Source organism: Sitodiplosis mosellana, unplaced genomic scaffold, assembly GCF_009176505.1.
Source record: "Sitodiplosis mosellana isolate CC-2019 unplaced genomic scaffold, AAFC_SMos_1.0 Smas_scaffold_6226, whole genome shotgun sequence".
Lineage (NCBI taxonomy): Eukaryota > Metazoa > Arthropoda > Insecta > Diptera > Cecidomyiidae > Sitodiplosis > Sitodiplosis mosellana.
In genome coordinates, this window is record NW_022601467.1 from 18285950 (window position 1) to 18298593 (window position 12644).

Consider the following 12644-nt stretch of genomic DNA (forward strand, 5'->3'; position numbering starts at 1 on the left):
AACAGGAAAACGAAACCGATCAATCAATATTGGACGATGAACTTGAATCATTTGGACTGAGAATGGCTTTCAAGGGAAATTGTTAATTTCAAATGCGGCCAAAGATTCTATAGCGAAGTTCGTCAAAAAAAATATGTTTGAAGACTGTGCCCCTGCAAAAGTTCTAATTTCTATCCATTTTGGTAATCGTAGCTCAGAGGCAATCGCTATAAAAACTTACGCTATTATGAATTCATTTGAAATGTATAATTTGTCAACCGAATTGAATTCTACAGTCTGGTTTTCACGACGGTTGGCTCGTGCAAGTTTTTCCAATTCATACGCATAGATGACGTCGGCTTTTTTTGGTCCAATCCAATTGTAAGGTTTTCTTTTAATAATTTCTCCTCTTCACCTCTTGCTGTGAAATATCTTATAGTGGTTAATATCAAAATTTGGTAAACGCCGGAGGAGAGTTCTATTTCAATGTGCTTTATTGAGTCAAGTTCGAATGAGACTGAGTGGATGCGCATGGCATTGCGACTAATTAGGCTAATCCCGCAATTAGTCGCAATGTGAGCGCATGTATAGTCGGAGAGTACATGCATATGTGTATGATAAATACATAGGTGCATGCGCTCTCCGGCTATAATCTCAATAGTAATGCTCGAAAGATGCTGTGCGGTGAGAAAAATAAAGTTTTGTTCGGTTGGACCTTTCGAAATGCATGAAGGAGGCTGACACAAAATTTCCATTGTCCGTAATATAATTTTTCGACTGAAACTTGAACTGTATCACTTCTTGTGATATATGGCAACCAAAACAAAGGCGAAAATACCGCCAATACAGCAATAATAATTGCTTTATTTATTTTGCTTTAAAATAGAGGAGAAAATTTTTTTGATTTTTTTTTCTTATTCTGTTAATGTTGATATATGAAAAGACAAAATGCAACTGACTACCAAATAAAAAAGGCTTACTTTTAGCTCACCTGGTCCAGTTAAATTCGTTAGCCGAAAACGCTTGCTAATTTTGTTATGCTTCCGCATGAGGATTATTGCATTATGAAAAAATACCTCAAAATTCAAATTTTAGAAAACTCTCTCCATTTGTACAGTATTTACATAAGAATGGAGACGGTTTTTCTTCCTTCTGTCTGTCATTATAAACTAACTCACTGTACTCGGGTTCTTTCCCAAACAATTGGAGAACTAAAAAAGTTCAATTTGGCGTGATGCATCGTAATAAACTATATATATATATAATGTACTGTTTGAGGGTAACATTTGGATGCAGATAGATTTTTTTTAGATATGACGCTTGCAAAAATCTACTTGATTTCTTCAGAGTAGTTGAGCGATTTTGTACTTTTAATCCGAAATATGTCTGTGTGTAACTGAGAAAAGTGTTTGTTTGACTACATTAACTTGACAAGTATATAAGCAGAACTATGAGAAGCAACAAACACCCGAACTTACATTAGCATCGATTTCACTTGAGCAGCGATTAATTTTGTTTCGAAAGAGTCGTGCTTTTTTGTGTTTTGAGAGATTTAATGAATCAGTCAATATACCAACAATTATTCGATTCAACATTACATTTCGTCGATGATGAATATGAAGACAACAGTGACAACGATAACGGCAGCAGAAGCGATGGCAGTAGCATCAACAACAAAGTACCGAGACAATCGACCAACACCAAAAGTATATATTTTTATTGTTATTTTTATTTTCCTTTGTCCTGCAAGTAATAAATGCGAAAGGTAGAAAGAGAGAGGAGCCACAACGTTCTCTGTGTTTGTTTATATGCTGTGAGAATGCGATGAGGCACGTGTATGAGTGTACAAAAATGTAGACGTTCAAAAATGTAAAATAAAATAGCTACGAAACTTGAAATATTGATGTGAATGTGGATAAAAAAAATGCAATATACGAATGTTTGCGCTACGAAAAGAAAAGGATTACGAATAATTTAATTTGTTGTTCATGTTGAAAATAGGGAATAGACGCATAGAAGAAGAAACGATTTAAATGGAAATAAAACATTTCAAACTAGGCCCAACTGATCGAATTAGGATTAAATATGGAATATGAACAGTGCACATTGTGGCGTCCTTTAATCACTTTTATGTCCACAATTCAAACGAACAATTTCTGGATGAATAAATTCAAAGCTAGCTACTATTTAAACCGCTTATGAAAATTGATAGCAATGTTATTGTTGTTCTGAAGAAATAAATAAGTACCAAGGTAAAACTGCATCGCAATGCATTAATACAGGATCGACCAGAATAACTCTCACTTACATTTTTGGTTTAGACACATTTTCCAATATAATTGTGCACTATTTCCAACATGCAACGTAATTTTTTCAACATCGAGTCTGTTTGCAAGATTATCTCTACAACACAGATAAATTAACCAAGCCAATTACTGCGAAAATGATCTCTTGATCAGTCACATTTAGAAGATATATATGTTTGTGGCGCCAGAATCAAGTACTCACCAGTTCAAGTTCATTGTTCAACTCCAAGAATATCAATCAATTTCATTCGAAAGCAATATTCATTGAGATTCACCGCGCACACACAACGCCACACACAGAAGAAGAGGAAGACAACAGCGTGTGCAATACGCTTTAAACGACGCTCGAGCATTATCGCTCTCTGCGATTTCCTTTTGCCATTTGCGGGGTTTGTTGATATTCTCGTGCAAAACACGAAAATGAATCGACAACGATGGCGAAGTAACAACAAAAGAACAATAAAAGCCAGCGGATATGTGACATAAAAGTTTGCTCAGAAATCGTTGATCGTGAGCGAGCGCACGCACATGCACGCTTGCAAATACACTCTTTACCTATTCCATGCCGAAAGATGATTTGATATTTCAGCAGCGATGGTTCACCGTTTCTACCTTAGTTCCACATCGACCGTCGCAATGCTCGGTTTAACCGTTTCTTATTTTGCTGTGCGCACATAACAATCGATATATCAATTCCGAGCGAGCGAGCATATGCAGAATTTTCCATTCAATTTTTCGCATAGCAATTGAAAATGAGGATCAGTTGAGAAAAAAAAGAGTTGAGTTTCGTTTTTCGAGTGATTTCGTTGCGTTCAAATGATTTACATGTAATAATCAAAATAACAGACAAGAACAGTGATAAAAGAACCATTTTTCGGAAGAACAATTTGTGCACATGAATGATAACTTCGTTTTACTGACTAATTTCTACTAATTGTGTGAGAAAAGTTTACAAATGAAATAAATCAACTCTAAATTTTGATAAGTTCACGACACAGGCGATAATTTGTGGATTTACTTCTGTCACCCATACAATAGATCAATAGTAAGTGCAATTAAACCATTTCCGTTACATTCTAAATAAGGATTTGAAGATGATTTTGAATTCAAGTCACACTGCAAACAGTTCTTTTTTCAATGAATTAATTTCTTGCCGCTTTTTTTTTCAAGAAGAATTCTGCTCATGGTCCAATAAAATTACAGCAGCAAAAAACGGATCACAAAAAGCTTACTTTCATATTTTAAATGCGGCATTCTCTTGAAATCCAATTGATTCCAATGTAATGACGAGCCATAATTTGGTTAAACGTTCGAAGGGAAGCAAATCATAGAAAAGCCAAAAAGAATTCCGCTAAATTGTTTTCGTGCGTAGCATTTGTCTTTTGCCCGGTCATTTAATGGGTTCTTAACAAGATTCCGACAGCAACAGAAAAAAAGTGAATGAAGTGTATTTTTTTTTCTTTCTTCTTTGGAACAATACTTGTTTGCATTCAAATGAGGCGTTTGCTAATTACTGCTACCAGTAGCATCATATGTCGCAAAGAAAAAGAAGGAGAAAAAAGTGTTTGCAAAGATTGAAATTGGCCATATAGTATGTTTGAATAGTCTTTCCATTTCTAATTGTAATTGACCCAAAAAGACCGAACATGTGATGAAGCTATGGCTACGGTGAGATAGCGAGTATCTGCCGTTTGATCCGTTCGTGTGTCGTTAAAAAAAATAAGTAAAAAAAAACGAATCAGAATTTACGAAGAAAAAGTAAAAGATGCATGACGGCAAACACATACGAAGAGTAAAAAGTGTTTGTAAGCGAAGAGATGCGAGCAAGTAAACGGAATGGATTAGAACCGGATTGGTTTTTATGCGCGGCGCAAAATAGAATCAACAAATGGCTTTGCTTCAACACTTGTCGCAATTATTCTCATGTACTTTGCCACTTCAATTGTTTAATGTGATTTTCTCCATTTGTACGGCCATTTGAACGATTCTTATGCGGCATAATGAAAGGGGAAGTTTTGATCATCACTTTTTGTTTTGGTTGTAGACGAAAAAGCCGTGTGTGTATAAATGTTATTTAAATGAGAGATGGTAGACGAGTTTTAATCTTCATTTTCATTTGATGATGTCTTCAAGTTTGAGCATTTCGATCTCTTGGTCTGAAGCCGATGCTTCATATCGCTTGAGCTAAGGTATTTGCGTACGGATTCGGATGAAATGCAAGAAATGGCACGCCCGAGGCTAACCATTTACGAACAATTGCTGTGAAAATGAAGCAAAAAATGTGCACTTGTGTGATTTAAAGATCGATGACAATGCGCAACAAAGAAAAAAAAAGTCAATTAAACAATGGAACAAAATTCTAGTCGAAATATTGTAGGGAAAAAAAATTCTTTGCCACAATTGACGGCCTGAAAAAAAAACCTTTCCTACAAAACCTGTGCGCAGAAGACAAACACAGAAATTTTTTAGTCAAAAGGCGAACAGCAAATTTGCGAGCGCAAAAACCTAATATATTTACAGCGAGCGCAAAAGCATAACAGGCCTACTTATACGGAGTTTGCATGCTAGTAGGCTTGTTATACTTTTGCGCTCGCTGTAAATATATTAGGTTTTTACGCTCGCAAATTTGCTGTTCGCTTTTTGACTAAAAAATTTCTGTGTTTGTGTTCTGCGCACAGGTTTTGTAGGAAAGGTTTTTCTTCTCAGGCCGTCAATTCAGAAGCGAAGTAAAGTGATAAAACTATTTTAGTTATACGTATGTGGTTAACTATGTCTATGCAACAATAAAAGTTTATATATTGGTCGCTTGTGTGAGTTATCACAATGTTCTGATTGCGTTTCGACGATGTGACAATCGTCTGAAGAGTTCGGCTAATAAGAATTTAATTGCCATCAATGCTTTGTCTCAGAAGAATCTTTGCGGTTGTTAGACAATGTGACATCGTTAATGGGATAACGTCAGTTGCACATTTCGCATATCCCACAATAAACACTTTCTAGCCGAACGACAAAACAAACCAATACGAAAGAAAACAACGTCGACGACGACAGCATGACTTTGATTCAAGCTTCTGTTGCTATCGAAACGGTGTTTGATGCACGTTTTTCTGTTGTTAAATTCCCATTTTCTATATTATTAATATTCGGAAGCGGTTTGTGGTGTGTGACACACTGTAATATAATTGCGCATTGTTTTGTTTTTGCTCAACACCGTACACACACATTCTCTTCCATATATTGGCTCCAAAGCGTAGAAATTCCGAATTTGTTTTTCTACTCGTCTTTCTCTCTGCCAACCTACCGAGCTGTTTCGGTGTACACCATTTGTTCGATGGTTGGTTTTTCGAGAGAACCTACTTGAATTTATTTGTCGGCTTGAAACTATCACGCACAATTTATTGCCATTGTCTGCATACGAATGATTGTCATCGATCTATACACGTCGAGGCGGGGGTGATAGATCCAAGAAATATTAGCACTTTAATTGCATTTCGATGAGTTAAATTCGAAAAGCGAAATGAATCCAACTTAACCGTAACTCGATCGAAAATTGGAAATCGAAACAAAGACACTTGCGCATGCTTCGATCGTTGTTTTTTTTTCGTCGTCTTCAATTTTATTGGCAGAAATGGCATTCCATATCTCTTCAACAAATCGGAACAATTGGATAGATTTCGCACTTTCATCGTCGATCACACACACACACCACAAAACAATGGCTGACGAATAAAACCATCGAAATTATTGAATGTAACCATTGAACGTTAGTTTATTTAGAATCAATAATTCGTGAGTGACATACTAAAACAAAGACAAACCACTTTTTTTTAACACATAGTGCATCTGCTCGGAATAATTCATGAATTCCACTAGTTCAACGGCTACACAATTTTTTTTTTAGACAAATTAGAATAACGACCAATTAAATTTGTTTTCTATTAACTGTTTGAGAATACATAAATGGCCGTGTGCAGCATAGTGAAGCAAGCGGCAAAATGCGAAAAGTGAAACGAATTTGTGAAATAGAGAACATGAGAATCATTCTGGTGGTAATCATACTTTGGAAATGAGAATAAATCGTAGTGTACAATTGAAATACATAAATCAATATCCATTCATATGTGGATTCAAGCGCGTAACAAAAATCTATCTCTCTAACGGAATCAAACATCAGCCGTCCATTCATTTTTCCTTTTCTGCCATCGGCGCGTACACGAGTCACAATTGAAATATTTTATTGGTCGTTTATTTTGCTCATGACACGATCATGACCTAGTCTTTCACGGCTACAATAATTTCTAATTCTCGTTTTTTTTTCTCCCCAAACTGAAAGTAAAGCTATCTAGAATCGCATACAGTGCAGTTTTTTTTTAAACATTGTTCATGTCTGTGTCACTGTGTTCTCATCCTCGCAATAACAACAACGAAAAAAAAATCGAAAGAGAGAGAAATGAGCAGGCATGAGAGCCATTCGATTGCATTCGGCCAGATTTCAAATAGTAAACAAATGTTGCACAGCACCAACCGTTAAACCTGTTCGAGTTGCGTTCTTTTTAAATGCCTCTTCGATGCCTCTTCGTTCCGCGGAAACACGCTTCGTTTATCATGGGCAATTGAACCAGTATGAAAGTAAACATTGAACCATAGAAAAGAAAATTCTCTCAGAGAATTTCTCTGTGTACCATTGATAGTGATGCGATCCATTGACTTTGTTCCGAGGTAAACAGCAGCTGCATCGAGAACATAGGCTGCAAACGAAAGAAAAAACTTAGATGGAATCGATGATATGCCGCTGATACTTCCAACTGGCATTCAGGCACAAAAGAGCATAGGCGATGCTGCATCGCTTGAACTTCAGGCCAACGAGAAAAAAAAGACTCGAAAAGAAATTGAAAGAGATTTTAAATATGCGAAAATGCTTGCCTCCGGGCGATCTCATTTACATCAATACATTTAGTCATGTTCAACAACGACAAAAATAACACTGAATACCGTTAATTCTCTTTAAATTCGTATTCGTAAATTGGGTAAAATTGTACAATGTCTTTTATATTGTCTAGGCTTTATCGTGTATTGAATTCCAATGATGGAATCGAAGTGCATTGAATCGAATATCATGTCCCCAGAGAAAACGAATTCACCAATGTCAACGAGAGATACATTGTAAATGGAATATTTCGTTTTTATTCTAGGTTAGTAAATAAATTTCCGCCGTTTATTGGACGGTTAAAGTGTTTTCAAGTGGATCTTTTGAGGCCATTCCATTTTTTATTTTCAATTCGATCAAAGAGAAAATCCATCTTCACTTTTCATAGCAATGCTATATACTAGAGAGATAAATAACAAAATGTTGCGAATCTTAATCATTCAAAGCATTTGCCCATAAAACGTTCATTCACATTATTTTAGTCATAAATTTTGCGAAATTTTAGCAATGGGTGCATGCGACCGGGGTTCATAATGTATACGCACATAATTTAAATTAGCATAAACAGCACGCACCGCATTTACATGAGAGCGTAAAGCATACAAAACGACGACGACGACGACGACGACGACGACGACGACGACATCGGACCGACCGCAACATAAAAACCTGTATTCCGCAATTTAACATAAAACTATTTATCAATTATCCACGTAAAATGATTTATGAGAAATCACGATGTTTGTGTAGTGAAACTGCATGCGAGCCTTGCATTACGTGATCTCGGTTTATGTTCCGCATTTGCATAGAGAGCAAAGAAGGAAAAGAGATGTGAACGATGTCACTGAATTTTGTGCTTGGTTTTTGTTGTTGTTCGGTCGGTCGGTCGCTGGCAAACGAAATTAGAGCTCCGGCGCTCAATCAATATTATGCCATCGATGAAAATGAGAAGCAAACTCTTTGACACTGATCATTGATGACACACTTTGCCACACTGTGCCAGCAAAAAAAAAGTCGGTTACCAAAAATATCGTCTGATGAATATCGTGCGAGACATATCAACAAATCTGATGCAAAATTCCAGTGCAATCGATTATGATGTAATGTAAAAATGTAACGGTAAAACAGGCCCCAAAAATGTGTGATCAATATAAGGTATGCTCAGTTTTTTTTTGCTTTCTGCTCCTGATGCGTTACAGTTTTTTCTTCTGTGTCAAGTGTATTTTTGCGCATTTTCTTTCGTCTCGAATTCGTAATGATTCGTCTTCGTTCAATTGGATGTGAGACGATCGGCTCCTTGTTACTTACTGCATGCGTCCAGTGAAATCGATTATTGAAATGTAATTCGTTTCCAAGAATCATTTAAGAAATTTGTGTTTTGAGAACACCGAAATCCCTAAACTGCACACGCCTCACTTCTCAAACATGTTTGCGTTCTCGTTAAAAAGTGATTTCGCATGTGAAATTGCGATGTACTACACACGAAAAAAAAGCATTGCACCAACGAAGAGTTAGCCAAATGCAAAACTAATCAAACCTGTTACGCGCAACATACTATCGACAATCGAACGATATGTTTGCCAGGGTAAAAGGAGTTGAAAAGAGAGAAAATGTGTATGCACATTAATTAGTGAAGAAGATTAGCGATTTGTGAATCAAAAATCGAGGACAATAAATTGACGAGCGTAGAAATATGTGATTCGTTTCGATTCCACTCACAAAGGAAGTAGTCATTGGAAAAGATGTTACTGTGTCAACTTGTCATATGCGTCCAACAAAATTTCGAATGGCCAGCGCCAGATATTGATGCAACGTGCAAAACGTCATTCAATCGATGACTCTCAAATAAATTTCATCAATTTTGCTGACGTTAAAAGCCTACTTTTGTTAGACTTTTCTACTGTTGGACGAGAATTTTACAGTTTTCAACGAAAATTATGCAAATAATCCGTGCCACAGCCAATGACGTCGAATATGCTGCGATATGTCTGTTTATGTGATGCTCAGATTTCTCTCATTTGAATTCTATACCGCGATATATTACGTATCGACCGTACATTTATTGTCACTGGCTAATCCATCGGATGCGTGAGTGCGTGCATACCTGCACAAATGTAAACATTAGTTTTACGATTGTAATTAGAAAATTGGCCAAATCGTCGGCGAAGAAACATCATATCGCGCACTTCGGAAGTGATTTACTTTTGAATACAACACACCGTGCCGCACATCGTTAGAAATCAAATGGCGGGATTTTCTTATTTCGATTACTGCGTGACGCACAGACACAGATGAACACTCGAATCGATTGGAATCCATTCTAATTACGAATTAGAAACTTCTTTTTATCACATTCATATAATGTGCACTGATTTATGGATACCATAAAAAATTCACTTCCAGTTGAAACAGGCGGACAGTGCCTTTTTCTGCCCGATGCACCAAACGATGTGCATCGATTTCAGCGATGTGCACGCACGGCGCAAATTCATTTATGCATTGTTTCTCTCTATCTCTCATCCGTATCAACGGCAAATCATCGCACCAGTTCCCTAGATTTTTTTTCTCCACTCACGTCTCCATCTCTGGCCATGTGCGAGCATTTCATTTCTCTTTGGCAAAAATGTGCACAGAACAAACAACACAGTCTTTACAGTGAACTGCTTGTGTTTTTTCTTGTTGTCGTTGTTGTTTTTGCTCGGCGCAACAGTAGGTGCAACCACTTCTACTCGTCAAAAGTTGATTCTGATGACTTTACAAACGGTTATTATTAGATGATGCGCATTGCTTTCATCGCCCATTATTATTTCTATGTTCATTTCTATTTCATTTCGCGTACACGTTCTTTTTTCTTCTTCTTCGACATTGCAACTGGTGAATCGGTACTGGTAATAGCAGAAAACAATTGACCATAATGATCGAAACATATGAGACGAAGCCAGATTTGAGAAGAAAAAAATAGCAACGTACACGCGATCCAATGCGAATAATTGCTTTGTGAAAACATGTCTCCATCAAATATGCAAAGAAAATTCTTCTTCTATAAATGGGTACGAAGCAACAACAACAAAACGGCCGTTTTGGTGACCCACCATATATTCACCGAGACTCATAAAAAGCACTAACAAAGCGATATACTAATTTCCGTATTCCCATTTGCAGATTTGGGTGCAAGGAACTTGATCTAGAAAACGGCGCAAACGTTAAGAAACGGAAAAAACACAAGCGAAAAATTTCGTGTTTGTACCATGGAAGTGTTTGGTTTATGGCTAAAAGCCATCGTGACCATTGTGATAATTTCGATTGTATCGAGTCAAAGTATACAGCAATCGAACGATCATAGCTCGAAAAAAACACATCTTGAAATCAATCAACAATTTGTTAGTAGGACAAAACAAAATAATTCCAATGCGATTAGTGGTAACGCGAATTTAAATAGTGTGCCGGAGACACAGTCAAACTCAGACGACTCAAACACAGCTAATGATGCAAATAAACCACATTCGAGAAAAAAGCGATTGATTTGGATCACAGACGATGGACGACTTGCATTACCACCAGGCACTGTACTCAGTATAACGCCTACCCTGTCATTACCATTGGTTCGGTACCCACTTGAAGGATTCCTGTCGAATATGACAATGAGCTTTCCACTTACCATTGACTTCGACAAATTGGGCCTCACTGACAACGAAAATCCGTTGGGCGTTTTACCACCAATTTTTGCACGCAAAATGGGACGGGCTGCTGGCTCTGTTTTGGGTAACTAAACATTTTAACCGTCTTTTCTCAATATTTTAGCCATTTTTTTTTTAAATATTCTACATATTTTTGTATATTATTTTGCCATATGTAATTTCGAGTTTTCTCAAAATAAACTTTTGATTTCATTAATCATTCTCATCTTCTCCAATAATCTTCCAGCTGATTACATTGGATCGTATCTAACGTCGCGTAAAACTCGTTCGTTATCTGAACAAGAAGGTGAAGATTTCATGACAATTACATCGAATAAAGCGCCAACGTTGCCCGAACAACACAAGCATGCTTTCCATGGTGGTGAACGGGCAATTCTATACGGCATTGCCGAAGATTTACTTTCGACATTCGGAGTCGACGGCAAAGCGTGCATCCTGAGAACAATTTGCGAGATTCATTCGAAAAAGACGATCGATCATTTGGGATTTTTGGGTGAAGTTGCCAAATTATTTTTCACGTATGTTTTGAGTATTATCATTTTTTTAATGCTAACTTTTTTACGTCTTTGTCCATTGATTACCAACTGCTTCATATTGTTACTTTTTCCCATTTTCAGTGCTACCAAATCAAATTATTCACATTTGCTGTCGGAATATGTACGGGCGCAGCAAGTGGGTGAGGGTAAAATTGGTCCGGGTGAATGTTTTCCATACTATAAAAAGTGTCCGAAAAGTATATTCAAGAGTGGACGAGAAGCCAGTAAATATAGGTAACCAATCCAACTGTTCCGATTCATAAATTTTCCTATTAACAATTTGTTGCTCTCGTTTCAGCCATATTTTATCCGATACAGAGTCCGAAATAGACAAAAATGAAATAGATTTCGTGGATGATGCTGAAAATGAGCTCAGTCGTTTGAATGAAAGCAAAGATGCGGCCCAGTCAATGTTCAATATGTAAATTTCAGTGCGGTGTTCAGTTGTATTGAAGACAACCAACCATTCGTTAATAAATGTATAAGAAACGTGTGTTTTATTTCTCTCGTCAACCAAATGTAAAACGAAAATTGCATAAAATCTCTAGGTTCATCGATTCATTGGTGTATGCAAAAAAAAAATTCGATGCAAAAAGCAACATATTTATTTATTTCTAGTCGTTTAGGATGTTTGACGATCAATGTTTGACCATTTAACAGCCTAAGATAAAGATTATTTTGCTCAATGCAACGATTCGAAATATTTAGCGGCCAAAAACACACTCTTTAATCCATAACGATTTGTGCATTTGCTTCGAACGTACTGATTAACAAGGCCTCATTTCAAATGTTATCCATTCGGTTAAAAGTGAATTGAAGTCAATTAGACAAATTTTTCTATCCGCCCCTTGAATGCATTACCTTAATTAATATGCATGAATCTCCTGTATGAGGCCTTGTTAATAAGCTAATTGAGATGCAATAATTTTTATTTATTTCGTCGAGAGATTGCAATTTAGTTCATAAATTTGTATGAGTTAGGTTTCAATTGTGCGCCAGAACAGGTTTTTTTAGTATAATACATGTATTTTTGTATATATGTACTTATTTGTGTTAATTTAACGAAATCGATTCGGCATCGAATTACGTTGGTAATAGTTCAACAATGGTAGCAACTAAATTAGAAGAAAAAATGTGTGGCATATTACGAATTTCAAATAAAAATCAATAGACAAGTAGAAAATGCTGTTTCCCTATT

General features: G+C 36.5%; 1 protein-coding gene across 2 annotated transcripts; it reads left to right on the top strand.

The window, feature by feature from the left end:
• Positions 1-2880: 2880 nt before the first annotated feature.
• Positions 2881-12623, top strand: LOC129578029 (uncharacterized). 2 transcript variants are annotated; one of them, XM_055466068.1, is made up of 5 exons: positions 2881-3330; positions 10375-10974; positions 11137-11428; positions 11528-11680; positions 11745-12623. In XM_055466068.1, exons 2-5 carry the CDS (start codon positions 10461-10463, stop codon positions 11869-11871), a joined length of 1086 nt encoding a protein of 361 aa, XP_055322043.1. In that variant the 5' UTR covers positions 2881-3330; positions 10375-10460; the 3' UTR covers positions 11872-12623. The 2 variants fall into 2 exon arrangements, with proteins under 2 accessions (XP_055322043.1, XP_055322044.1); XM_055466069.1 differs by lacking the exon at positions 2881-3330 and adding an exon at positions 7265-7477.
• Positions 12624-12644: the final 21 nt, after the last annotated feature.

Coding starts and splice junctions, on each gene's coding strand:
- LOC129578029 (XM_055466068.1), top strand. CDS start 10,461: ATGGAAGTGTTTGGTTTATGGCTAAAAGCCATCGTGACCATTGTGATA. Junction 10,975..11,136: donor GGCTGCTGGCTCTGTTTTGG/GTAACTAAACAT, acceptor ATAATCTTCCAG/CTGATTACATTGGATCGTAT. Junction 11,681..11,744: donor CGAGAAGCCAGTAAATATAG/GTAACCAATCCA, acceptor CTCTCGTTTCAG/CCATATTTTATCCGATACAG.